Source organism: Osmerus mordax, chromosome 1 (genome assembly GCF_038355195.1).
Source record: "Osmerus mordax isolate fOsmMor3 chromosome 1, fOsmMor3.pri, whole genome shotgun sequence".
In the NCBI taxonomy this organism is placed as follows: domain Eukaryota; kingdom Metazoa; phylum Chordata; class Actinopteri; order Osmeriformes; family Osmeridae; genus Osmerus; species Osmerus mordax.
Window position 1 is genome coordinate 7,767,518 of NC_090050.1, and position 27,240 is coordinate 7,794,757.

General features: G+C 39.8%; 1 protein-coding gene across 1 annotated transcript in view; it reads right to left on the bottom strand.

Annotated features, from left to right (window-relative positions):
* slc2a9l2 (solute carrier family 2 member 9, like 2) overlaps nt 1–27,240 on the bottom strand; it is a 116,151-nt gene that overhangs the window by 70,197 nt on the left and 18,714 nt on the right. Inside the window, exons 6-8 of the mRNA XM_067255760.1 lie at nt 9,949–10,081; nt 5,840–6,027; nt 1,767–1,877 (exon numbers count right to left, since the gene is read on the bottom strand). Coding sequence (XP_067111861.1) covers nt 1,767–1,877; nt 5,840–6,027; nt 9,949–10,081 — 432 coding nt within the window. The remainder of the gene's footprint in view (nt 1–1,766; nt 1,878–5,839; nt 6,028–9,948; nt 10,082–27,240) is intronic.

Genomic DNA, 27,240 nt, shown 5'->3' on the forward strand with positions numbered 1-27,240 from the left:
TTGTTCTTATTTTCACCGGAAAGAATTTGGCTAGTGGAAATTCTGATTGGCTGGTAACTTTAGAAAGTTACCAGCCAACTTGGCTTGTGATCAAAAAAGTTAATTTAGAACCCTGGTCTCAATGTACTCTGAAATATGTAAAATGTAATCTGAAATCGCAGATTTAGCATTCTTTCTACAATGGAAATCAAATATTGTTCGGAAAGTTCTTCCCAACACTTCTGTCCAATTCATCCCAAACCAGCTCGATGGGGTTTAAGTCTGGAGACTGTGCTGGCCATTCCATGATTTGAAGCCTACCGTCTTGTGGTTTTCTTGTAAGGTAGTTCTGACATAGCCTGGAGGTATGTTTTGGGTCATTATCTTGCTGTAGGATGAACCCCTGACCAACTAGGCGTATACCAGAGGGTATTGCCGACTCTGGATCCAGCCAAAGAGCCCCCAAACCATCACTTTCAACCATCAACTGAGACTTGCTTACTTCAACCAGTGTTAAGCTGTGCTTGAAGCTGTTGTCCTGTGAGCCGCCTATCACGCAAGCTGTTGACTCTCAGAAACTTGTCTTCTGATTCTGTTGTGGCTTTGGGTCTGCCAGACCTCTTCCTGTCAGAGTTTCATCCAATTTCTAAGTGCCTTTTGATGGTGTAGGAAACTGTACTCACTGACACCTTGGCTTTCTTTGTAATTTCTATCTAAAGTAAAGACTTACACTTTTAAGGGTTATAATGGTCTGTCTGTCTTCCTAAACTATTTTGTTTTACCTCTGGCAGTTTACCGCTTACCTTTGTACCATTTCAGGTTATTCACTGGACTTGAACTGCTTAAATATCAATAAATATGTAGAAAATGGGGGTGTTTTCTTTTGACCGGTAGTGTATATATCTAGCCGAAAAAAGACCAAAGAATATCTTCTATAAAACAACTTATCTAGTCAGTTCCTAACAAATGTTGCAACCACTTTATGAAACTCTATTTAGCGCTACAACAGTTCCTACAGTAAAAACTGGTTGTGTACCTTGTCAACGTTGTTGCTTGATATCAATGTTTGAAGAAGAAAATGTAATCCCTCATTTTTAACTCATGGTTTGATCTCATTTTGATGATAGCCTATGAAAAAGCTAATTTTCATTATTGTGAAACTGCTTTTTCAAGACAAGAGCTCCTTCCAGTGCAAATACAGCCCTGATGAGGCCCATCACATTAGGTCCCAAGCAACTCCATCTTAATGGAAGATCACATCTTGTCTGTTTCAAACTTTTTTCAAAGCTACTCAGAATGCATGCATTCACAGTTAGTGAACTTTGATATGACAATTCGTTGGGACACAGCTTCAAACATAGCCTAGTTCATACGCCTGATTGCAGTTTCAGTCAAGTCGGCTGCATTGGCAGAAATTGATCCAGAAGAAAGGATCAAAAAGCAAAAATGAAAACTACTTATGTCAGTTTTGACAAAAGGAAAGAGGTAGAGGGTTTCTTTTGGTACTGGGAACAAAACAATGAATGACCTAAGCAAATATTATGATAATTTTGAAACGTTATATTTTGTAAAGGTTATATTTCAATTAATTTGCTGATATGTAATTTGACATTCTTCCAGTTAAATGAACTGTCTGATAACACCTGTATAATAAAACTGATTAGTCTTCATCATAATAGTACTTTTATGACAGATGAAACTACTTTTTTAAATGTAGCGTTATTACTATAGCTTGTTAAAGTGTCATTTTTGCTGTCTGCTTTTGCATTAGAGTCCATCATACTCACTGAAATGATGGCAGCCAGAGTCTCTATGCCACCTGTGCTGAGAGTGATGTATGGGATTAGTTGCTCTTGAAATCCTGCCTCTCGCAAAATCCCATTGGTGTAGTACCAGATCTGTTGAGAATAACCAAAAGCCACAAACCCAATCAGATTATTCACACTTACTTCAACAAGGGAATTTGAAGATCAGCTTTTTGAATAGGTACACAGATATATATTATACATAATGGAAAAAGAACAAGATTTTGTAGAAAAATATACAGGGTAATTATGCATGCTAATATCAAAATGCACATCACGTAATATTCCATTCGCATGGTGTTTGAAGACAGTTTCCCCAGCCACAAATGAAAATTTTAAACACAATTTCACTACATACATGAAGGCTTATCAACATTTCAGTGATAGACCATACAGAATTAGAAAAGAGGCAAGTGGCTGGGGTATTTAACTGGGGTGGGAAGAGAATGTAAAAGACTGATATAACCATGAATATGAATCCAGTCCCCAAGGTCAGTGGCAAAAGAAAAGTTTTCTTTACCATGTGCCATCTGCAGGCAGGTAACATTTGTTAAAGCTAGGTAAAACATTATTATAAAAGTATGACGCATTTAAGGTATTTTTAAAACTAAAAACATATTTATGTCAAATAATACATTCACAATAAAAATAAACATAATCATTCATAATAAACATTAAGTTATTGTATTTGGAAAGCTGACAAGCCTAACTACCCAGTTCATACATTTGAATTAAAATATAATGAGAAATAGCTGGCTGCCTATAAAAGCAGGTAAAAAATAACCCTGGGGACTCATTTATTTAAGTTACTTACGCACAAAATAATTTGTTTGCCACTTGCTAAGCAAACTGTGGGATTGATAAAAAACTAGTTTGACGGAAGAATATGTGGTCCTCCATGGAGAGTTTGACACGTGTACGGATCAAGGCCTGATTAACCATTAGGGCAACTGGGCACTTGCCCAGGGGCACATGACATCTAAGGGGCCCTGGACAATGTCAACTAAAATGTTATATCACTTTCCTTGAGCCTTGTTGCCCAGGGCACAGAAATTTGTTAATCCGGCCCTGGTACAGATATAAACTGGTGAAATGAGAAACTACAACTCCAATGGGAGAATGATGACACATGAGAAACGTTTTGAAGTATGTCAAATAAATCAAATTATTATATGGCAACGACAGTACGAGCATTCTGATTGGCTAATGGGTAGTCTTGCCAGCTGCGTATTGACCTCATCGCCGGTCTGCGGTCTGATACGGATTATTATTGCCCTGCTCTGACTTCATCTTCAAAATGAGCGATATCGAGAAGTCAGCTGAGTTTTACCAGGGTTTTTCCTGGGTCAAAATGGGTCTTCGGTACTCCCCAAAAAAAATATATATGTATATTCTTTTTTTTTTCTTTTTTTTCTAATCAATGTAGTTAATATTAGGGTTAGGGTATCTTTTAAGTAGCCTGGCTCTGCGCTTCTACATACTTCTGCTCAATTTAGATTTTGCTTCTGTACTAGGTCTGGCCACAGAGGGAGAGGCTATCGTGCGCTAGTAGAGGCTATCGTGCGCTAGTTTGTACTTTTTTGTTGTACTTCCGTAATGGCGGCGGAAAAGATGCGAGCGAAGCCATTCGGTCCGTTGTAGCAACGCTGCCGAATATCCATAAGCTAAAGCCCGAGCAAGAACAAGTTCTGCTGAGTTTTGTTGGTGGCCATGATGTTGTGGCCCCCCTCCCCACGGGGTTCGGGAAAAGTTAGATTTTCCAGCTACGGCAGCTAGCTCTGTTACAGTAGTGGTGAAGGAATTGGCTAAGGCGAACGCTAGCGATTGGTTATGGCAGATCAGAGTGGCTCTGGGCAGATCCAATAGTTTTAAACTTCAACAGAGTATCCGCCTACAAGGAAGTCAACGCTTGTCAATAGAGCGAGGCCAGACTCTCTGTACAAATGAAATGTACGAGAGTCTGGTTAGGATCAGGCTATCTTTTAAGTACCAGAGAGTTCCCGGGAGTGCACAACAAAACACAATTCTGGACAATAAATACAAATGGAGATATATGTTTTTCCAAAAGAACCCCTCAAAGATGTTGTTGACCACAGCTGAATTGGAAATCATACTTAATTGGATCTTTCAAAATGAAAATATGTTGCATGTTATGAAATGTATTCTCATAAGTTGAACAGTATACAAATTATGTCTAAGATTATGACGTTTTATTTGCCTTTGAGGAATTTCACAGAATTTATAGGCAACTATGGATGTTAGAAGGGTGGGGCCAAGTGTGTAGCTTGATCACTGCTCATCAATTCACGTGAAAAGCTGGAAATGTTAAGTGACAACTAATGTTATAACATTAAATACTCAATTGTATAACAATCTGTATTCTTGAGTTTCCTATTTTCTATTCTTCTCAGCCTAGATGGTTACAGATGCAAGTGAGTGGGGGCTAGTGTAGTAAACAACAGTATAAATATGACATCATCTGTGACATAACTGTACACATAACTATTGCTGCCATCTGTTGAACCCAAACTGTTTGAGATGTAATTTCCCCTTTTCAGTCCTAATTTATTGAAAATAAGATTAGGAATCCCTGTAATTTCAACTAAGCAATATAAACTGTATGTATAATGTCTAAGTGAGGACATTCTGTACTATATACACTGGACTATTGTGTTTTGATGCCACAGTAGATCAGTACTCCTTTAAAATCCCATGGTCACATGGTAGTCAATTTAATGGACTGGAAAGCTGGTGAATTTTATGCCCATTACAGTACGAAGGTCAAATAATGTCATGAAGCCCTTGCTGTCCCTTTTGTTCTTGTTCACCTACAGTATTCCTTTGGATACATTATTTTAACATCCTATTCAGTATGAGCCCTCATGCTTATAAACCATCTTATCTTGCCTGTCAAGCTCTCATCAAATCAAAATTGCCATTAACAGAATACATTTTAAATAGAAATTTAAGGTAATGTTTTTGTGAGTGCTCGGTGAACTGTCGAATTCTGATGTTATTTCTAAATTTGCATTTTCCCTAACATTAGGAATCGTAAATCCTCCAATTTTCTGTTGCAAGGGAGTATTTACCACCCATACTGCCTACAATTGCTTATTTATGCTCTCTATTCTCTATTCCATTTATTGTCCTAATCTGTCTGCAAAGCTTGATGGGCATTCTTTACATACAGGAAATTGCCATAAACATATTTATGTGGCAAATATCAGCTCTTGAAATTATTTATTAAAGTCGCATTTTTGATGGTCTCTGTCAGTATCAGACATTGCCAGTATGTTAATTCAAATGCCCTGGTTTCCATTACAGACAGCTTATGATTATAATGGTTCAGTCTCTTTGTACAGTGTGATGAATCGGACCTTGACTTCAAGTAGGCCCTGTCTATGAGGAAGCATTAAAGGAACTGTACTATTTAATCTTGTGGATAGTGTTACAGATAGTGGATTAGTGACAAACTTTTGTTCTTATGCTTTCACACACTGAGAGAATTCTCAATGACCAAAACCTCACGCCATAACAACAGTTTCTTTCCATCCACAGCTGGCCTCATAAGGCCCAGAACTACCAACATTTATCACTTTATTGTACACTGCACAATGCACCAATCATGTCTTATCAGATTTATTTTATCTTATTTTATATTCTTATTCTTATTTAATTTTTTACATTGTATAGTATTGTTTGGAATTATTTATAACTGTTGTACATTTTCAACATTTTCTATTTTGACTCATGTTTATCATATGCCTTATACCTATACCTTCCTGCCACAGTAAATTCCTTGTTTGTGTGAACTTGGTGAATTAAGATGATTCTGAATACCTCTCTGGTTTTGTAAAAGAAAATACTTGACCAAATTATTATAATCATCAGGACATTTTTGTTATTACAGGTATTACTTACTGTACTGATACAGTTATTACTATCATCGAGGTGTTGTATTGTTTTTTTTCCATATGACACAGATGAGACATAACAAAGTAATAAGGTGAACAAACACCTTAAAACAGGTAAACAGGAAAACAGGTGCCACTTACTGCATTGAGGCCACACAGCTGGTAGCAAGCCATTGTGACGATGACAGTGATGATCTGCCATCGTACAGCACGAGTACGCAGAAGCTCAAGGACGGAAGCCGTCTGCAAACTGTTCTGTGCTCTACACTCTGCGTGGACCTCGTCCAATTCCTTGCTGACATCCTTCTTCCCCAAGAAGGCTGTAAAGGCTGTCACAAACACAGACCTAATACATTTACACTGGCATGTGCTCTCAAGGTGCCTTATTTATTCAGTAAATAATGGGTCAACTTGGCCAAGAACTTGAGCATGGAATGGAGTTATGAGCTATGGATGTGGCAGGTTTTCATTGGCATCATTACCAGTTTTCATTGCAATATGTACACCATTATGTGGTACTGTTTGTATATAGCACAAGGTGTCTTTTTGTTAGTGCGGCATGCGCTTTTGCCATGCCATTTATATGGAAGGTTACGGTTATGGTATCTGTTCCATACCAGGTATTCTCACTGACATGAGAATCACGAGTTCTAAGATTTTATGTTTAACTTAATATTCAACTGTGCATGTCGCCCACGGTGTAAACTTAATTTGAGAAACATGTGCATTAATTAGGAGACAAATTAGCATATCATGTGTACAGGAAGGCCCCTTTCTCCAGTAATCAAGAAAATTAAAAAAGCACTTTAATCTAGCTGCACGCTGGGTTTGTCAGAATGAGTGGCATGGTTTCATATTGCAAATTTTAGGCGTTTGATGAGACATGGGGTTTTTCTTGCAGCAGGGGAAAATATAAATATAGTACATACAGAATTAGTGTCTGTGATGGGATTTATTTTGTTTTCAGAAGGACGGCTGTGGGGCAACGTGGCACCATTGTTGAAATGTGACCTTCTCTTCAGTGAAATGAGGAGAGTAACACAAATAGAGAGGTTCTTATAAAGACCAGACAGACTGTACAAAATAGCATAGGAACCTACTACAGCAAGGGGGTAATGTCTGGACAAAAAAACAACAAATGTGTTTGCTAACAAAGATGGAAGAACAAGGGTAATGGGAAAGAAAATGGAGCTGGGATTAGATTCACTTTTTTGTGTGAACTGACGTTTTCTTTCTATGAATGCTTTCTCACAATGTTTTCATTAGACAGGTATATACTCACCCACCTGTATGCTGTGTACACACACACAACTTGCAAACTGTGGCAAATGTTAGCAAATGCCAGAAAGGCTGAGAGTTTATGGGTTGATACCAGTCCATTAGTTAACATTTGAAAACAATTTATGTTAAGAAATTAATAGTAAACTAATTTAGATTATTAACTATTATTAGTAAATATCTATGGTAAAATCATTGTAGGCACAAACAGATTGCTATTTAATTTAATTGTATTAAATTATAGTGGAATAGGTTGGTTCAACAGCATAAGTATACATAGTGGATGTTGTAAAGGGGCAAACAAAAGCACTGGAAAGGCACTCCAAACAAATACACATTTTACACAAATCTTTATGGAAATCCTGAAGAGCAAGCAGAATAAAAAAATAATTGGAGAAGTAAAAAACTGATCCATACTTAGGTTTTCATTACTGTGGCAGAATGATGGGGACCAATATGAGTGGCCATCTACAAACTAAGGTTGGATTTGTTTGAGTGTGTCAGGATGTCTTGTCTATTTATGTTCATGTACAGTATGTGTCCAATCTAATTCCAGTCCATCAGGCCACCAATCACCTTTAGAAATCTAGGCCAATATAGACACTCATTAACCTAATTTCCCCTTTTATTGCAAACAGCCAAGTGCTGTGAAATTGAACTTTGTACTGCATTTAAAAAGGTTGATATCATGAATAATTAAGAAAAAATTCAGTAAAAATTGTATTACAATTGAATGAAAACAGAAGCTATTACTTGAATATACAGAAAGAGATATTTTTTTAATAAATAATGGATGAAGTAATCTGTTCGAAAACTATTTTGGAATGTCGGTACAGTTTTGGAATTAATAAGGCTTTTGTACCATCATAACCAGGAAAATGTGGTTTAATGTTTCGCAATTTTACACCGAAATCAATGCTTTAGAAATAACTTAACATGTGTGATGGCCTTAAATTAAGTGGATAACGAATAGATCCTACAGTATTATTGGTACAGTAGCCTATGCTTGATTTTCTATTTTATATGTTGGTGCATTGTGAGTACTAATTGGCATTGGTCAAATAAACGTTGATATTTACCTTATTTATTTACTCCTACCTGCTCAGTACAACACAAATCTCAAATGTATTTGATTGCAGGCCATGCTGTAGACCCAAACCTTGAATCTTCCATGTGAAACTGAATGATCTCCAGCTCCTGACAAGTGGCCTCAATGGATGTTCCACTTAACCCAAGATTTCAGAGGAGATAAGAAAGAGCTCAACAGGAAGAGAGCACTACAACAGCACAACCATTAAGATCATTAACAATTTTCATGTGAAGGTTTAAAACACAGTGTTTTCACTTTCACACGGTTTACCCATAAATGCCACCCAAACATCAAATAAATTGCATCACAACCACCCAAAACTATCATAGGCCTAAGGTAACAGAACTTGTCATGTTCTCAGCATGTTTTCTTTTCTTTACACAGCCTATCAATGATCAATTAAGGTCTCCTAGCATCTGAAAAGTTTGGGACTGGTTAAGTCTTTTGGTTTTCAAGCATTCTTAGACCTATCTCCAGTCATTTTATTGATGATTGTTCCTTGTGCGCACATGGTAAAGCTCACTGTCCACACTGCATCAACCTTAACGCAAATATCGCAATCAATCTATGCAAACATCGCACACATCAGAGTGTGGTAGATTAGCCGCAGTGGTGCGAATTGCATTGTTATGACATTTGAAGGAAAACAAATATATAGTGCTTCCGTTATCGTCCAAGCTTCAGAATTATACCGTGATATAGACCTCCATTTTAGGCATACCGCCCAACACTATTTTTAACAATGAGAGGAATAGTTCAACCAAATGGGGAAAAAATTTGGAAAAATACATCAATCATTGCTAAATATCGGGCCATTGTTTAAGCCACTGGTGGGGTGCTGGCCTCCCTCTTCTGTTTCCCATGGATAACCAATGTCTACCATTCTGGCATCATTACTTCAGCAGTGGTACGTGTATAGTTGAACTGGGAGTTCTGTCTACCACTGGGGAGCTAGAACGGAGAAGCATCGCAGGGTGGATGGGTGGGAACTCTTTGATAAAGAATTAATCGGCTATATATAATTGCATATTTCACTACTTTTTTCACACTTATAAAGTAAATAGGCATAAGCTATTAATATTATTTTCTCATTGGCTTCATTGATACACCAAGTAAAGTGTAATTATTCATGCCTGCACTTTCTCTCTTTGTCTTTCAGCCTTCATCACACTGTTCCAAAACATTGATTGATTCATGGTCTATAAACTGTACAGATGTACACAGACTCACAGTCATTTTTGTTATACACCTGAAACTGTGTGACACAGGCATAAAGGGATTGAATGTGTTTGGCAAGTTTTAACACTGCTGTATTGATATAAAAATGTAATTATTGGTATAATTGAATGTTTGCTCCAATTATTTGTAGTACAAAGAAAGAGGACAACTGGTAGGTGACAGCTGGATGTGTTGTATTGTTTTAAGTGTGTTATTGAAATTACTGTATGTAAGTCAAAATGTATTTCACACATGGTCGAAGACCATGCTTACTACCTACAAATAGTACTAAAAGGTTGTTAACCGTGTAAGTGGGAAAACAATATTCAAACTTTACAGTTTGCTAATTGTATGCATCACGAAGCATTTTCAATAAGGCCAAAGGATCAGACAATGAAGTTTGGTTCAAGTGCAGGAAACGGTACATAGGAAGTACATAGGAAGGGCTGGAGTAATATATTTAATCAACAAAGAGTGATCTATTCTCAAATCCATCCATGGTCTCAAGCCAAGAGTAGAGCTGACAGCCTAAAGAGGCACAAAGGCTAAAAATGGTGCCTCATTCATTTCAACAGAGGAGTGCACAATGGGAATTCTCTTCAGATATTTTCGTTTTGTTCGTTTGTGAGTGCTCGTGTTTGTGTAGCCATGTCACAGTGTGTACCTTTCTCTGCTCCAGCCTCATCTCTCCTCTCCATCAGAAGGTAGCGGGGGCTCTCAGGAAGAAAGGGTAGAACACAGAGCTGGAGCAGGGCAGGCAACGCCAGGAAGGCAAACAGGAAGTTCCATCTGGACTCCTGCAATCAACCCAAGAGATAAGAAGAAAAATACATGAGCTTGGTGTATAAGCCGCACCATATAATCACATCATATTCTGTAACATTGTAATGACTTGAAAACAAAATCAAATTAATAACTAATAATGTTATTAAAATGTTATTTAAACTTTGAAGCAGTTATTGTAGTTAGGTGGGGACGAGAGTGTGATGAGTGTGTTTTGAATGAAGAGGTGTGTTTCCAGTTGAGTTTTAAAGGAAGAGAGGCTTTAGCAAGAACAAAGTGTTTTGGTAGAGTAAAGAATTTTTTAGCTGCAGTTGAAATGATCTACCACTCGTGAGGGAAGTCAAAGGATTCCTGTGTCTGAGGTCAGAAGGTGATTGGTCATTGGGATTGGGTTATCCCATCTTCCCCTACTTCATCCACACTTACAATTGATGTAAACTGGTCTTATGTTTGTTCACAATAATTTTCATTTTCTTGTATAGTTTCTGGTCTAAAGTTACAAAATATAGTTAAATTATTTGTTTTATAATTTTAGTTTAAAGTAGATCCCATGGATAACTTGGTTATCTTGCAGGGAGACTGGTAAGACAACTGGTGAGTCAGGTTGTCTAGGAAAAACCTTTGAAGCTAATTGGGAGAGATGAGGCCATGACAATGCAGCGTGGAGAGATGGTTTCCTTTGTATGGGCATTTGGTGATGTAATCAGAGCATACTGGATGGCGAAGAAGGCCGATTGTGTTTTAATGATGTGGTCAGATGAGACTGCTACAAATGTATGTCTTATTCTCTATATTTATAGCCAAAAGCACCCCTACACACATGCTGTAGACTAAGACGGGGCAAACAAGCAGACAATGTTTGCTATTAAGTCACGTCGATATGTAGACAACAGGACCGGTCGACTCTAACCAGAAAATGAGTTAATGACCCACTGATAGGATACCACCGAAAGACCTCATCCTATCAGCCACCATCACATCACCATGACTAAAGTAAATAAAACTAGAGAGGATCACATTTCTGGGGAAATTGTGAGGTTTGCTTGCGTAGGTTGCAGCTGGGCCATTTTATTTTACTATATCACTTACAAAACCTATTGTTTAAACTACTATCAAACATCCAAATATTCTGACAATGTTCATGAGTGTACTTACATTTTACAACTGATATTTTAAATAAGTATGCATACTTATTGTTTATTAAGTTTGCATAGATTTAAAAGCATACTGCCACACAGCCTATCACCATTCCCTCTTGCAATAAAGGAATTGAGAAGAGAACCCTGTTTCACTCTACACTTCACTCTTAGTATAGTGTAAATGAGCAGCAACAAATGTATGCTTTTTAATCTATGTTGTGGTGGGACTGATATATTATGAAAGCAATTAAACATGAGATGGCTATCAAATGATGATCATAAGTCCTGTAGAGCAATCGATAATAATAATAAATACATTTGAACGATTGGAGTGGATAGGCGCAAGGCGGTTTTCCCTAATTAAAGCGCGGATAGCTGGTCACATGACCCCCTAGTCATGTTGTTACATGTTGTTATATCAGCCAGTTTTACAGAAATACAATTCAATCTTATTTATGTTTTTGGGGGCATATTTTCAGTTTGCAGAGGGTACTGTTTGAATCGCGATTCCAGCTAAGATACTGCCAATGACAACATTATTAGAATCAGCTTGTTTCAAAGGGCAATAAAATGCAATATGATTAGATTCTTAAAATATCACTAGAAGGAAATAACTTGAGGGTCAGTTTAAGTCATATAGTTTTTTAATCTATACAATAATAATAAGTCTGCATAGGTGACTTAAGCCTATTTAAAAGACAAAAATATAATGTAAAATGTAAGTTAAAAAAAATAGCCCATCTGCAACCAACGCAAGCACACCTAAAATGTTCCCAGAAATTTTACCCTCTGTAGTTATATCGTCAAATCTCACTCGTTACGACAATATTTACGAATAGAAGAAGCGCAGTGAAAGGGAGTGATTGATGGCTAGTATTAACCAATCTAAAATCTGCATTCAAGTTAAGAATCTAAAGATAAAGTTCAATTAGTTATATAACATATAGAACGGTGGACTGGTCACTGTATCATCTGACACCTTCAATTTCGCTAATGCTCAAATCCGGACCAAGCAATTTCCAAGCACACAAAATCATTTAAATACGCCTACATTAGTAGGACATTTTATCTAAACTCATATGACTGATGTAAACGCAGCAAACCACGAAAAGCAGAAAACATCCGACTTGAGGGCTCCGTTTTCAACTCCTCTCCCAACTGGAGTCTGGAGGAAGTCAGCAGATTCGAGCAGTGCTGCTCCTCCTTCAAACATGCCTCTTCATCAGTGTCTGTCATTTATTTCCAAAACCGCAATTTAAATAAAGGCCATCAATCAGTGAACCAAGCACATGTATTTAGAGCCATATGCCATGTAAATCTTAAGAGCTTCCATTACATACATTTTCAGGTTGTTTGTACAATATCAGTTGATAATGGACGATGCGGAGGCATGGACCGTCTGACGTGCAGCAGAGGACGGTTATTATCAGCACATTATCACCATTATCAGGTGATAATGTACACCTCGAAGGGCATTATCCCGCTTATAACATGGTCACTTAACAAACATGAATTGATGTTTTCATGCGTTTAGCAATAGAAATCTAACGTTCTTCAACATTAGCCAACTCTGATATTTCTAGTCCACTCAGCTCATAGAACCAACACCGGTTTTCCTTTGGCTGAGCTATTAGCCAGAAAGCTAACGTTATTCTAGCAAGATTCAAAGGCAATAACATTGTGTACAGTTGACTCAGTGCCGGTCCTAGCACATTTGGTGCCCTGGGCAAGGTACCCCTGGCGCCCCCCCCACCACCACCACCAAGTCAACAGCATGACAAAATGTGTGCCAGCAGAGGGCGCCAACCACAACAAGGACATATGACATGCCGCGGTTGGCACCCTCTGTTGGTAGTGTGTTTGAAACTCAAGGACAGCGGGAGGGTTAATTTAATTGGATGCACTTGGGAAATTGCCGCCCCCCTCTTCATGCCGCCCTAGCCGGCTGCCTATGTCGCCTATAGCAAGGACCGGCACTGGGTTGACTAACAGTCAATATAATTTGACAATATGTTTGACAAGAAGACTAGCTAGCTAACCAGCCATGTCATTGTCCTCAAATCAATATCAAGTTTTCACGAACAAAGTATCGGCCATATGCTAGTACTAGGCTACAGTATAGCCGCAGCCTGTGTAGCGAGTTGAATAGCAAATGGATGTGAGATGATCGCATCAAAGTTTACATATTCTCCAAACAGTAATCATAATTTGACAGTATGTTTAACAACAAGACTAGCCAGCTATCCAGCCATGTCATTGTCCCCAAATCAAATCAAGACGCTGCGCTTCAGACGGTTCACGCCTCCGCATCGTCCATTATCAGGTGATAATGTACACATCGTCGGGCATTATCCCTTACATAATGGACACCCCTGAATCGAGAATCGAGTATTCACCCAGACCATGGTATAAAAGAAGTTAACTCACTCATGTCTGCTGTATTAACTTGGCTCAGCACGGGTTTCTTTTATATTACAAAATTATCAACTAACCAGTGCAAAGCTCAGGACGGTTTGCTGACATGAATGATTGTTCATTGAATACCTGGTTCATCTCGCCGGACTGTACATAGTCCCCCTTCCGAGACAATACGCATTCAATCAATGCTGTCAATGTCCCAATATGTAAATAGAAAGAATATGGCTGCATGAAAATGCCTTTCTGATCTGGGATTTCTATGTCGGCGAACTTCCATCTCAGCCTGAGGAATTTAGGTTGTCCTAAATCTCTGCATAGTTATAGCCTACTCACACACAATCCTGCATTTGAACTGTTGGACAACTGTCACTAGCAGGGGCGGTTTTAGGCACGGGCGGACGGGCAGCCGCCCGGGGCGGCATTTTTTCATGTCACGTGGGGGGCGCACGAGCATAAAATAAATAAATAAAAATCTCTGCGCCGCGAAGCGGTTTTCTCTTTTCTATCATTTCACTGTGTGGGGAATTGGCAAATTGGCGCCCCCTTCAGGCAGCTGCAGGCACAGATGCTTGCTGAGAAGGTGCCGTGCACAGAAGCTGTGTGAAAAAAGGGGAGAGGGACTGACAGCTCATCTGACTGGGTCTCCCAAATGGGACGGACAATTCATAATATTATAAATATAGGCCTAAAGTTCCTGCACATTTTTGTTTTTTTTTATTGTGTGAGATGGCAAATAAAAAAAATGGGTATAGGCTAATTCTTACGTTTGTTAGCCTTTTTGCTATGATGCTTGCTATGCAACAACAATATTTCGGTTTTAACTCAACAAACACGAGACAACATTTCACCATAATAGTGTGCTTTGCAACAAAACTGTTACAAGTTCAGTTATTTATTTTCATTATTTAGGTTAGGCCCTGTAATTAGCCAACGGAATTTTCAAATCTGTAGGTAGTTTCAAAGACGAACATTTGCTATTTGCTACAACTATATTTCGTGACAAAGTATAGTTTAACTCATAACTAAAAGTGTTCCTCCCTAAAAGTTATATTAATATAGCATGTAATAACAGACATTTAGCGTGTAAGGGCATGTTTATGTAACCCTCCTATTATGTTTGGTGTCAATTTGACCCCAGGCTGTTTTAGGGGTGGGGGGGGGGGGGGGGGGGGGCGAAGGGCATCTCGCCCTGGGTGTAATTCAATGTAGAACCGCCACTGGTCACTAGCCACTACTGTGAAATACATTTCGGGCTTATGTACAATGAATGTGTTTTAAAATAAGTTTACAGTTGGCTAAGAAGCTTGATACAATGAATGTTGATTCAACTCCATTTAGCAGAGATGCCACCTGCAGTTTTATGACACCTAACTAGGAGATGTGAAGTCTAGGAGACGTGAAGTCTGGTTGACTAGAAGAGTTCTTATCACCTAGGGAGGAAGAAGCAGTTGGACTGTGGATTCAACTGTATTGTTCTAAGGAGTTAACCAATAACAGAAGAGATTTGGTATAGCTGCATGTCTGTAGGATCGACCAATGACTTTTGAGAACTGTCGTATCTATAAAATAGTCTGTTGAAGAATTTTCTGGGGGGTTCAGGGCCATCAGCTGTGTACTGCTGGTGGGCTGGATTCTTCCGGTTCCATTCTAGAATACTAGATGGAGCTGTATGGAATTGTCTTTGTGTTATTGTCTTATGTTTGTGTGTCAATGATGTTATGTTGGTAACGTTATTATGTATACGTCAAATAAACATTAACTCTGTACTTCACCCGACTTCAGCTTAACGATTGATTCTCTCAAAAACTTCCACGATACTACTCAATTATGCAATCATTCCACCCACATCGTGGTGCAGGTCTCCAACATTTGGATTAATTGTGTGAGCAAGGTACTAAATTATTGTAATTTTGCAAGTGTTACACCAGTGCTTTAGCTTGTACCCCAGAGCCTTAGCTGGTTCATCAGTGCCTTTGCGGTAGCAGAACACACATCTCAGTTATGCACTGTGAGCTGCCATGTCTTTTAGAGGAACCTATAAGGATGGAAGTCTACTGCCTCTTAATGATACACTACTCTACAGGTCTCGTATGAAGGGATGTTTTCTTTGGCTCAAATGTTCTGCTCCAATGTCCCTTGGCTATGTAAAACCTCCAAGGAAAGCATACGCATGCCAAAACATCTTAGCAAGTATGCATATGCATGAACACACTCTACATAGATACAGTCAGAAAAAATGCACTAAAAAACTAAAACTATAAAACTGTGCAATATGAGGAGACATTTAGGACTTAAAAACATGTTTACCTAATAGTGAATTGCTTATGCATACATACATTCTCTGTAAACCAGTCACATGTAAACACTTTCAAATGTGTATTGTGGCAACCCAGGGGCGCAGCACCTTGGACAGCGGCACCGGCAAGCCCGGGGTCAGGTGATCGGGGGAAGGTATGTCCGGGCTCCGCCCCAAGAAGAGACAACGAGCTCCACAGGTGCGGCTCATGAGTGGGATGGAGGATGGCCCCACTATAAAAGGCGGGCCACCCCTGCCGCAAAGGGAGATCGCTAGAATGAGGAGTCCAGACAGCCCACCCAGACCAGTCCCGACCGTTCCCTCAACCGAGGAAGAAGAACATTTTTTGGGGTTGTTTATGGTAATAAACGCCTGCTTTGGCATATCACAAACCGTGCTTTTGAGTGGTGCTGTGCCGTGCGGTCCTGGCTGCGCCCCTTGGTTGCCACAGTATGTACAGTTTTCATCTCACTTACAGGATATAAGTGAGACCAAAATACTTGAACTGCAGTTCCAAGATAAAACAGTAGCAACAGTTTGTAGTGGTGAAGTAAAACAATACAGAGGGAAATGTGATGCCCAACAAAGACCAAAACAATTGTCTGAAGATCTGTCCTGTTCCAACATGAACCTGTAGTCCTGTAGGGTTCGGGATAATATCTAAACTCTAATATACTTAAATACACTTGACTAAAACAATTTTAAACAAATATATGCATATGCTGTATGTATGCATAATACGAAATAATATACTTAATAGGAAAAACTATACTTAATAATACATGTTCTACATGCTTTTCTGATATTTATCGTACATAGATCTTCAAGGTGTGTGTAATTGTAGCTCATCTCCAGCATAACAAATGTGGCTAAGTGAACCAATCTGTTTGTGTGGGTGTGTGTGTGCATCAACGGGAGGGAAAAAAGGAAGAAGGCGGAGGTGGTAGGTGAAGTAAGTCAAGTGAGCCACTGTCTTGAATCGTAAATTATTGAGACCAAACACCACATTCAGATCCAAGGTGAAATAGATTCACTCAAGCTAGAGTGATGGGGAGAGTAAAAAATAACAAAATTAAATTGACCATTGATGGTAAGAAAGGGCAACCAAAATAAACCAACAGCGGATGTTGTGCATTAGACGGATCTGTCTAACATAAATTAATCTGTCCCACAGATCAATCTCTATTAGCAACTCAAGAGACATGCTTAATAACCAGAGTCTATCGGGAAAAACAACCAGCAACAAAAGTTAAAGCCGGAGCAAGAACAATCTTTGCTAAGTTTTGTTGGTGGCCATGATGTTGTGGCCCTCCTCCCCACGGGGTTCGGGAAAAGTTAGATTTTCCAGCTACGGCAGCTAGCTCCGTTACAGTAGTGGTGAAGGACTTGGCTAAGGCGAATGCTAGCGATTGGTTATGGCAGATCAAAGTGGCTCTGGGCAGATCCAATCGTTTTAAACTTCATCAGAGTACCCGCCTTCAAGGAAGTTAACGCTTGTCAATGGAGCGATCCCAGACCCTCTGTACAAATGAAATGTACGAGGGTCTGGTTAGGACCAGGCTAATAAAAAAGGGCATACCCAAAGTAAATTGAAAGCTGTTCTTGAACCATTTGTAGTACATACATGATTGTGGTCTCTTTTGAAAGGTGACACTCTGAAGTTATTTCCCCTGTTGTCAGGACCCATGTAAGTCCTACTGGTTCTGAATAATTGAAGCTTGAACACAATGAAATTGAAAGTTTTTATTTCCACCTGTACTTTGTTTTGAAAACACATGCCTGAAGAGGCCTAGAGGTGGTACCCTACTGGCTGGAAGACAAAATTGGACCACAGCATGAAGCCTTACCAAAATTTAAATGAACTTGTCAATTCATATTACGTCTCTAATCTTTTGAAATATTTTACCTGTAAACAGAGCCCATTGCCACCAGTGTAGGTAGGTCTGTGATAGCAATCGAACGAAGTCTGTCAACCCATAAACTGATACACTTGGCCTAACGTTCACGTTGGACTAGCTACTGTAGCCAATATTAAAACGTTTGTCTGTCAACATTCAATTGACCATATTCGGCGTCAAACTGTTGTGGAACATCTTCGGTCGCTCCGACATAAGAACAGGAAGGCTAGCGGAATTCCGCTGATTTTCAGTCTGAATAACCGCAGAAAATTTGAAAAAATAATCTGCAGATTCTGTTTGGGCTTGCTCATCACTGAATAAGTCACTCTCGGTTAACATAATGTTTTATGTAGGAGAGAGAGAGCACACATGCGCATGCGTTAATTTGAGTAAAGCCCAAAACAGCTTTCTTTCACCTGAGGAATATAGCAAAGGTACGACCTTTCATAAACCAAAATGATGCAGAGAAGTTAATTCATGCTTTTATATCCAGCCGGCTGGACTACTGTAACGCACTTTTCACTGGTCTTCCCAAGAAAACCACTGAAAGACTACAGCTCATTCAAAATTCTGCAGCTAGATTATTAACCAAAACTAAAAGGAGAGAACACATTAGTCCTGTCCTAGCTACTTTACACTGGCTCCCCGTTACCTTCAGAATTGACTAAGGTCCTTTTCCTCACATACAAAGCTCTACACGGACAAGGACCTAGCTACATTGCTAACTCCCTTATAAACTACACACCAGCTAGAACACTGCGATCATCAAATGCAGGCCTATTAGAGGTCACCAGAAGATTGGTGATTCGGCCTTTGTCAATTACGCCCCAAAACTATGGAACAAATTACCCATAAATATTAGGGAAGCAAATACGCTAGACATTTTTAAAAGACAGCTTAAAACCTACCTTTTTACCAAAGCATTTAAGTAATTTTATCTCAGAACGGGTTTACTACTTTTATTAGTTATATTATTGTTTTTATAATTTGCTATTTTAATTATTACTTTTATCACTTGTATTATTGTTTTTATTGATTTTGTGTAAAGCACCTTGAGCTACAATTCTTGTATGAAATGTGCTATATAAATAAAGTCTTACTTACTTACTTACTTACTATTTGGGCCGGGCCCATTCACTGGACCTTTTCAGGGGCCCAGCAATTTCTATGGGTGGGCCTGCCACAATATATTCATATTTTACAAGTTTTTCTAAGAGTACATCCAGGCATTTTCTTTTGGAGACTCCAAAAGGACCCTTGTGGGATTTGAACCACAAAAACTGAAGCATGAACACATTGGAGTGCTTCATCTGATTCACCAGGATTGACGCAGAAAAAAAACTTTAAAAAAAACCTTGCCCCTTGCCCGGGGCGCCAAATGTACTAGGACTGCCACTGATCTGATGGATGCCTCTGTAGATCACAAGAATCCCTAGTTCGATCCCATGTCTGGACAAAGTATTTTGCTTCAAATTGTTGAATTTACACATCTAGAAAACTAATATCATTACCAATGACAGTAAATACTGAATCAGACTGCCAATGAAAGAGCCTGACTGAGTTGAACGACAATTCAGTATTGTCCAACTAAGCTCACGATATCAATCAAAATACCACTATCACACACCCCAGACAAGAAAACTAATACGCTGGCTAGATGCAGCATATCTGTAATACACAATCCTCCTGGACATTCTGGGTGTAGTATAGAGTAAAATAGACTTCCACAGTGTGGATTAGTTAGCTATCTCCCAGAAGTTAACAGAGACTAAACTGATGTTCTACTATAGGTAATCGCGGGTTTGTGACGTTGTGACGTTTGTGACTGTGGCTAGCTAGTTAGCTACCGCTAGCTCACTTTTTGCCCCAAAAACTTAAATTATGTCTAAACCGTCAAACTGAACGTTCGCGGTAATACGCGCAACGCAATCGGGACCAAGATGAACATTTAGACACCGACATTCTATGTAAAGCAATAATTGACTGAGTTGATCCATTGATCAAATGCCTTGCCAATAAAAGGTGTAGATAAATGTATTCTTAGTTGGACATAATAAAATATTTTCTGCAAAATACCAGGAACAAAAACAGAGTAACTCTGATTCCGCCAACACAAAAACACTGAATGACCACATTTGAATGGAATCAACCCTTCAATCATCAACAACTGACAATAATTAAAAGTTTGGGCTCCTGGCCTGTAGGTTATTTGGCAACAGAGGTATTATGCAATTACTTGTCTTTTAACTTGATTAACAGTTAGATTCACTTGATGTATGACAGGGAAGCCCACCGTGTGACCACAACTCTCTATAATAGGGGACTGAACTATAACTAGTTTGAGTTGTAGTTCAGTAATGGCGGTGGAGAAAGGTGCAAGCGAAGCCATTTGGTCTGTTTTGGTAACGTTGCCGAATATCCAGAAGTTAGAGCCGGAGCAAGAACAATCTTTGCTGATCTTTGTTGGTGGCCATGATATTGTGGCCCTCCTCCTACGGGGTTTGGGAAAAGTTAGATTTTCCAGCTAGCTCCGTTAGTGGTGAAGGAGTTGGCTAAGGCGAACGCTAGCAATTGGTTATGGCAGATCCAGAGTGGCTCTGGGCAGATCCAATAGTTTTAAACTTCAACAGAGTACCCGCCTTCAAGGAAGTTAACGCTTGTCAATGGAGCGATCCCAGACCCTCTTTACAAATGAAATGTATGAGAGTCTGGTTAGGACCAGGCTAGGGGAAAGTCATATCAAAAAGTAATATCAACAAGATTTGCTGCAAGCTACCTAGAAAACATAGCATCTCTTCACCAGCATCTGGCTGCAAGAAATCTACAAAAAAAGGCAATCTTTTATCCAATGCATGTGCAAAATGACAGTGGTTTCAAGTCAACATAATGAAGTTTTCCCCGCTTAGACCAAACCTGCCATTTAATTAACCAAATAGCCTACTGCCCTCTTGAAGTTAACACTCCAGAGAGAAAGATCCCATCCAGTCAGACTGACAGGAGGACATGTAAAGGTAGAGCCTGTAGATGAACAGAGGTTGGAGGGCAACGAGGGAGGGAAATGAGTTTCCCTGATTTTGCACACAATTTTACTTTATTATGCAATGCTTCAGTATGAATATAAATTGTCTTTGTTGGCAACTATTTGCTAAAGGGTGCCACTGGAAAATCAACACCAAATTGTGCATAAGATGCTTTACAGTAGATGTAAGTAAGTAAGTCAAATGTATTTGTATAGCACCTCTCACAGATAAAAATCACAAAGTGCTTCACAACAAAATGCAATACACCACAAATTAAGATACAAGAACATTTCAAATAAAACAATATGACAAACAACTGTAGGTAAGAGGATCGTAAGGCTGGAGACGCTTGGTGTTTGTCCCCGGCTTGGGAAACCCAATTCAATTCTGGTTAGATGTTCAGGGAGATAATTGACTCGTTAATATCTGACTCCAATTTTAGAAATGTGCACAAGTGCGTTACCTGTGACCTTGAGCGCTAAACAGTTAATGACATGAAACTCTGGCGTAGGTAAAAATCGTCTGCTTGATCAGAGCATCGACCCTAAAGTATGCGTGTTCACTAATCAGTCGTTTATCATTACTATAATATGGATTTAACCATAGTATACCTGGTATGTAAACCAATCACTCATTAGCTCCGGTAAATTCCTTCGGAGAGTGGAGATCCACCGTAAGTGACTCAGAGAGGCCTTAAGTTAAAACCTACTCCAAAAGTCAATGTTTATAATCAGTATTAGCCGCATCAACCAGACTAGATCAAAGTTTTCACCGCCGTAGCGTGATAGATACGTTTCAAGGAGAACAAGTAACTTAAAATGCACAATAATAGTTTATTATCTAAATAGTAAGATAATCAGTAATAATAATAATTAATCAATTAATAATAATAATAATCAAGGGAGTCAGGTGGCTGAGCGGTGAGGGAATTGGGCTAGTAATCCGAAGGTTGCCAGTTCGATTCCCGGTCATGCCAACTGACGTTGTGTCCTTGGGCAAGGCACTTCACCCTGCTTGCCTCGGGGGAATGTCCCTGTATTTACTGTAAGTCGCTCTGGATAAGAGCGTCTGCTAAATGACTAAATGTAAATGTAATCAATACAATGATAATGAAATATCATCAAATATAAAACATACCTTCAGAGCAATGGTTAACCAAAGGTATTCACAATGAAGACTAGGCGCCTAACGCCAACGCTATTTCTAGAATGTAATACATAAAATAAGAAACAAAATCATATCAAACATGACATTAAAAGTTGTTTAGAACAATATTTACTTTTAATGATAATTTCAGAGTCTTCCTCGGTCCACCTTCCTCTTCAACTGTTGAGACCACCTTTCCAGAGGTGTGTCATTAAGGTGTGATTGTCATTTTAGCATTCATGCAAATCAACGACTGTCCCAGACGAGTGTCTGGGTGACCAGTGACAAAGGGGCTGCCAAAACAGCCCTACACAACCATAAAAAGCCTTGACTAACAAAAAGCCTGCTTGAATAGCAGAGTCTTCAATTGCTTTTTAAAAGCTTCAACAGAAGTCACACATCGTAGAAAGGGAGGCAAGACATTCCACAGCCTAGGAGCCACTGCTCGGAATGTGGGATCCCCTCTAGTTTTAAAATGTGTACAGGGAACCACTAATAACTTCTGCCCTAATGACCTCAGATTACAAGTGGGGGTATAAAGCTGTATCAAATCAGAGATGTAGGGAGGAACTTGACCATGCAGGGCTCTAAGGTAAGGACTAGGATTTTAAATTGAATTCTATACTGGACTGATAACCAGTGAAGTGATGCTAAAACAGGTGTGCTCTTTTGTTAATATGCGTTAAAAGCCTTGCAGCAGAGTTCTGAACAGCCTGGAGACGGTCAAGCTCCTTCCAATGTACAATATGTAAATACTGTGTGCCAAGTCTACACTCACAATTTGAGTAGACTACTTAAAGTGTCTTCAGTACTACTCCACTACTTCAATTATTGCTCATGATCAGAGAACAGTTTTCTAAAAAGAGTTTAAAATTAAGATTGTTTACAAAAAGATTTACCATTTTGGGGGTATTCAACACTTTTTTATTAGCCTGGCTCTTCCCTCCTACGTACTTCCGCTCAATTTTGATTTTGCTTCTGTACTAGGTCTGGCCATGAGGTAAGTAAGTCAGATGTCTCTGGTTAATTTTCTACCGGCCAATCAGCAAACAGAGGGAGTGGCTGTCGTGCGCTAGTTTGTGTTGTCCGTAATGGCAGCGGAGACAGATGCGAGCGAAGACATTCGGTCCGTTGTGGCAACCCTGCCGAATATCCATAAGCTAAAGCCAGAGCAAGAACAAGTTTTGCTGAGTTTTGTTGGTGGCCATGATGTTGTGGCCCTCCTCCCCACGGGGTTCGGGAACAGTTTGATTTTCCAGCTACGGCAGCTAGCTCTGTTACAGTAGTGGTGAAGGAATTGGCTAAGGCGAACGCTAGCGATTGGTTATGGCAGATCAGAGTGGCTCTGGGCAGATCCAATAGTTTTCAACTTCAACAGAGTACCCGCCTACAAGGAAGTCAATGCTTGTCAATGGAGCGAGGCCAGACTCTGTACAAATGAAATGTACGAGAGTCTGTTTAGGACCAGGCTAATTTTCTATTAGACAGTGCAACAAACTCTGGTGTGTAAAAGTGGTACAATTGTATGCATATAAACTCAAATACCACAAGCTGTAAATGCTGTACTACAAATACGGTTGATATACCAGTAAGTAAGACATTATTCTACAACCTACCTCTGCTTTGAAATGCAGTAATGTTTAGTCTGTGTTCACATTCTCCATGGCAGTGTGTGTCAAGTGGGGATTAAGGCCAATCATTCAGCATGGCCTGACAAACAATTCCCTTAGAGAGGACTCATAATCAGTGGCTAGGGTTGGATACTAAGAGAGTGGACCAGAATATAAACACTCAGTGCAAACATGCACCGTCCTGCATGCACATACTGTTGCCCACACAAATACAAAAGTACAGAGACACGCTCTAAGATGTGAAAATATTAAATACACAAAATCAACCACATTTGACAAGTGTTAATATACAAATCTGTATGTATATGCCAAGGACACACATACATGTAGAACCACTTTCTCCACAGAAACACAATGACCAATTTTGTCTGCTAAGACATTCATATTCCTGAAGACATTCTATCGTCCATCCAAGCATACGTTTACACTGAGATGAATTGCACTCCAGGGGCCATGCCTATGAGACTTCCCATAGATTTTCTTTCCACTTGCTATCAACCAGCACATACGTTTCAGGATTATAAATGGTAAAAGTATTTGATGATAGAGATAAGAAGTTTATTCAATTGATTGTCCAATTACAATAGTATACCTTTTTGAAGGCATGTTCCTCAAGAAGGAATTTCCTTATGGAATTGCTACAAAGGTGTTTGCTGAATAAAGCTAAAATGATTGTGTTTATCCACTGCAAGGAGGTCGGTAGACATACGTTAAGGTCACAAGGATTATCATTCGTCAAAGTCTATAACGAAATTGCACCCAGAGAGAGACTGACAACAGAGGTCATCTGCCACTAAGTGTCACAAAGCACCAGAGACCTGTTTGAATTGCATGGAGTCTCCTCTCACACTGAAAGGCCAACAAAGAGTCATGTCTGCCATTTATGTAGACAGAGCACTTATTTCCTAGGGTAAAAGATCTTTGTAAAAGATTGAAAACATTTTTTACATATGCATTGTAATACAATATTTATGAAGGTGATCTGGAGGATGGAATGATTGATGAGATCAGCCAATCCCTATGAATTAAAAATGAGCATCTGAGCTCGCCATGTGCTCTGTTGCCACACTTTTGACATATAAATGTCAGTCCAAACTGAAAGTGACAGAGATAGGACCATATTTACGCAACTTGGTCAAATCCTCAGGAATTTACACCAAGAATTCCAGGGGGATTTGAAGTTCAAGAACTCATTTAAAATCCACAATGAATTGATTTCTAGCTTTACTGGGCCAACATCTATTGATGTAAGTGTTAAGTGGGAGGGATGATACATAGTTTTCAGATGTACCTGTAATAATTTAGTTGAGTTATTTTAGACAAACAGATGTCTTTGTATATTCACTCATTGAAGAAAGAGACATTGAAGAAAGACGCATATAATAACAGTTGGAATCTGCTACTGTATTGTAAAAACATATTTAGCTTTTGCAGAGAAGAGCTGTTCAACTTTCTGTTAAAGCAAGCTAACTATAGAATGCTCAAATGAAATGCCAGTAAACAATTTATTTCTGTGTAATTTTGATGTAACTACTGATCCCTCTTGTCGAACTACCACAACCTTTTTAAGGCTTTAAAAATTGTAGAATATTTTCCTTGTACATCAGTGTTGTAGTCGAGACCGAGTCAAGACCAAGACCAAGGCAGGGCGAGACCGAGTCAAGACCAAGACCAAGGCAGGGCGAGACCGGGTCAAGACCAGATCACTCAAAATACACAAGCAGTATGGTTTGACTAAGTAATAAGTTAGATTTGATCTGTAACTGCATTTGGACAAAAAATCTCTTAAACACTCTTAGTACTGCTGTGTGCTTATGGCAGGAAAAACAGGTCTCTGCTTTCACATCTCTCTCTCACCCAAGTGAAGGTGCGCGGTACCGGAGCGTTTAACTTAACATTATGAGGTCGGGAGAGATATGCAGCTGACATGAGTTAACGTTGATGTAACATAACTTTATATTCATCATTAGCTACATTGCTTTATGTGGCCTGGCTTGTTATCACAAACCAAATTTGGCTAGCAACCGAAACTAACGCCCTGAAACATACAGTATGTTACATAGCTAATACTAGCTAAATCTCTTTGTGTAGTGGGGGAAAAGATTTCTGAAGAGTTTTGGTACAAAGGCACATTGTCACTTACGCCCAGCTTACCTTTTTTAATGTTTTCTTTCTAAATGCCAGTAAAACTCTTTGCAGAATTTACACAAACTGTGTGTTTTCTTTTGGACGTTATTGTAAACTCACTTTGTGGTTCAGGTAACCTAATCTAATTATAGCTGATTTGGCCAACATCTTCAGACAGCCACTGTTTCGCCTATCTTCCTCATTCACTTTTGGGGTGCGAGGGTGATGATGGGGACCTGAAGGCTGTCGACTTCATATCTCTCCTGACTTCCTTCGACCTGACGCTGTTGAACACACCGGCGACCCACAAGGCAGGAAAACAGCTTGACCTCTGACACGTAACTGTATCACTAACGTAACCTCTGTAACCCCACTACACATTTCTGATCACTTCTTTATCCAAGTCTCTGTCTCTCTCCCTCCAACTCCTCCTACCTCCCCACCGCTCGTAACTTTCTGCCGCAATCTCCGCTCCCTATCCCCCTCCCATTTGTCTTCCATTGTTACATCCTCCCTCCCATTGACGAGTTCACGTCTCACCCCACTGCCACCAACACCCTGATATCCACATTAACTGCATCACTTGACACTCTCTGTCCCCTGTCAACCAGGCCTGCACAATCTTCTCCCTCCTGCCTGTGGCTCACGGATGTTCTTCGTGAAGAATGATCCACCCTTCGCGCAGCAGAGAGGACATGGCACAAGTCCAAAGACGGACTGGACCTCGATAAGTATCACTCAGTCCTTAAATCCTTTTCTACTCACATAACTGGTGCTAAAACTCACTACTTCTTGAACAAAATTAACTCTGCCTCCAACCCTCACAAACTTTTCTCTACCTTCTCCACCCTCCTTAACCCACCTCCCCCTCCTCCCTGTCAGCAGATTACTTCTCCTCCTTCTTTGAGAAGAAAGTAGTTGTAGCCAGTTTCCTGAACCTATCTTTCCTATTCACTCACCCTCTATGACTAATCCAACTAAATGTCTAAACTCTTTCTTTCCCCTGTCCGAGGCAGAGATCTCTGACCTCATCCTCTCTCATCGCCCCACCTCCTGTCCCCTTGATCCAGTCCTCTCTCCTCCCCTCTCCTCTCTTCCAATCCATCACATCGTACCTGTCGGGAAGGTCCTACCAGGTCTCCTGGGGAGGCAAAGGGTCAGCCCCGCACCAGCTCTCCACTTGTGTCCCAGGAGCTCTGTCCTTGGACCCCTCCTCTTCTCCCTGTACACCACCTCACTTGGACCGATCATCACCTACCATTGCTTCTCCTACCACTGCTACACTGACGACACCCAGCTGTACGTGTCGTTCCCCCCGACTGATCCGAGGATCTCAGCCAGAATCGAAGCCTGCCTCACAGACATCTCTGCCTGGATGAACAAGCACCACCTCCAGCTGAACCTTGCCAAAACAGAACTTCTCATCATCCCAGCCAAACCCTCCATCTCCCACGATCTCTCAATCACCCTGGGATCTGCGACGGTGACCCCTTCATCC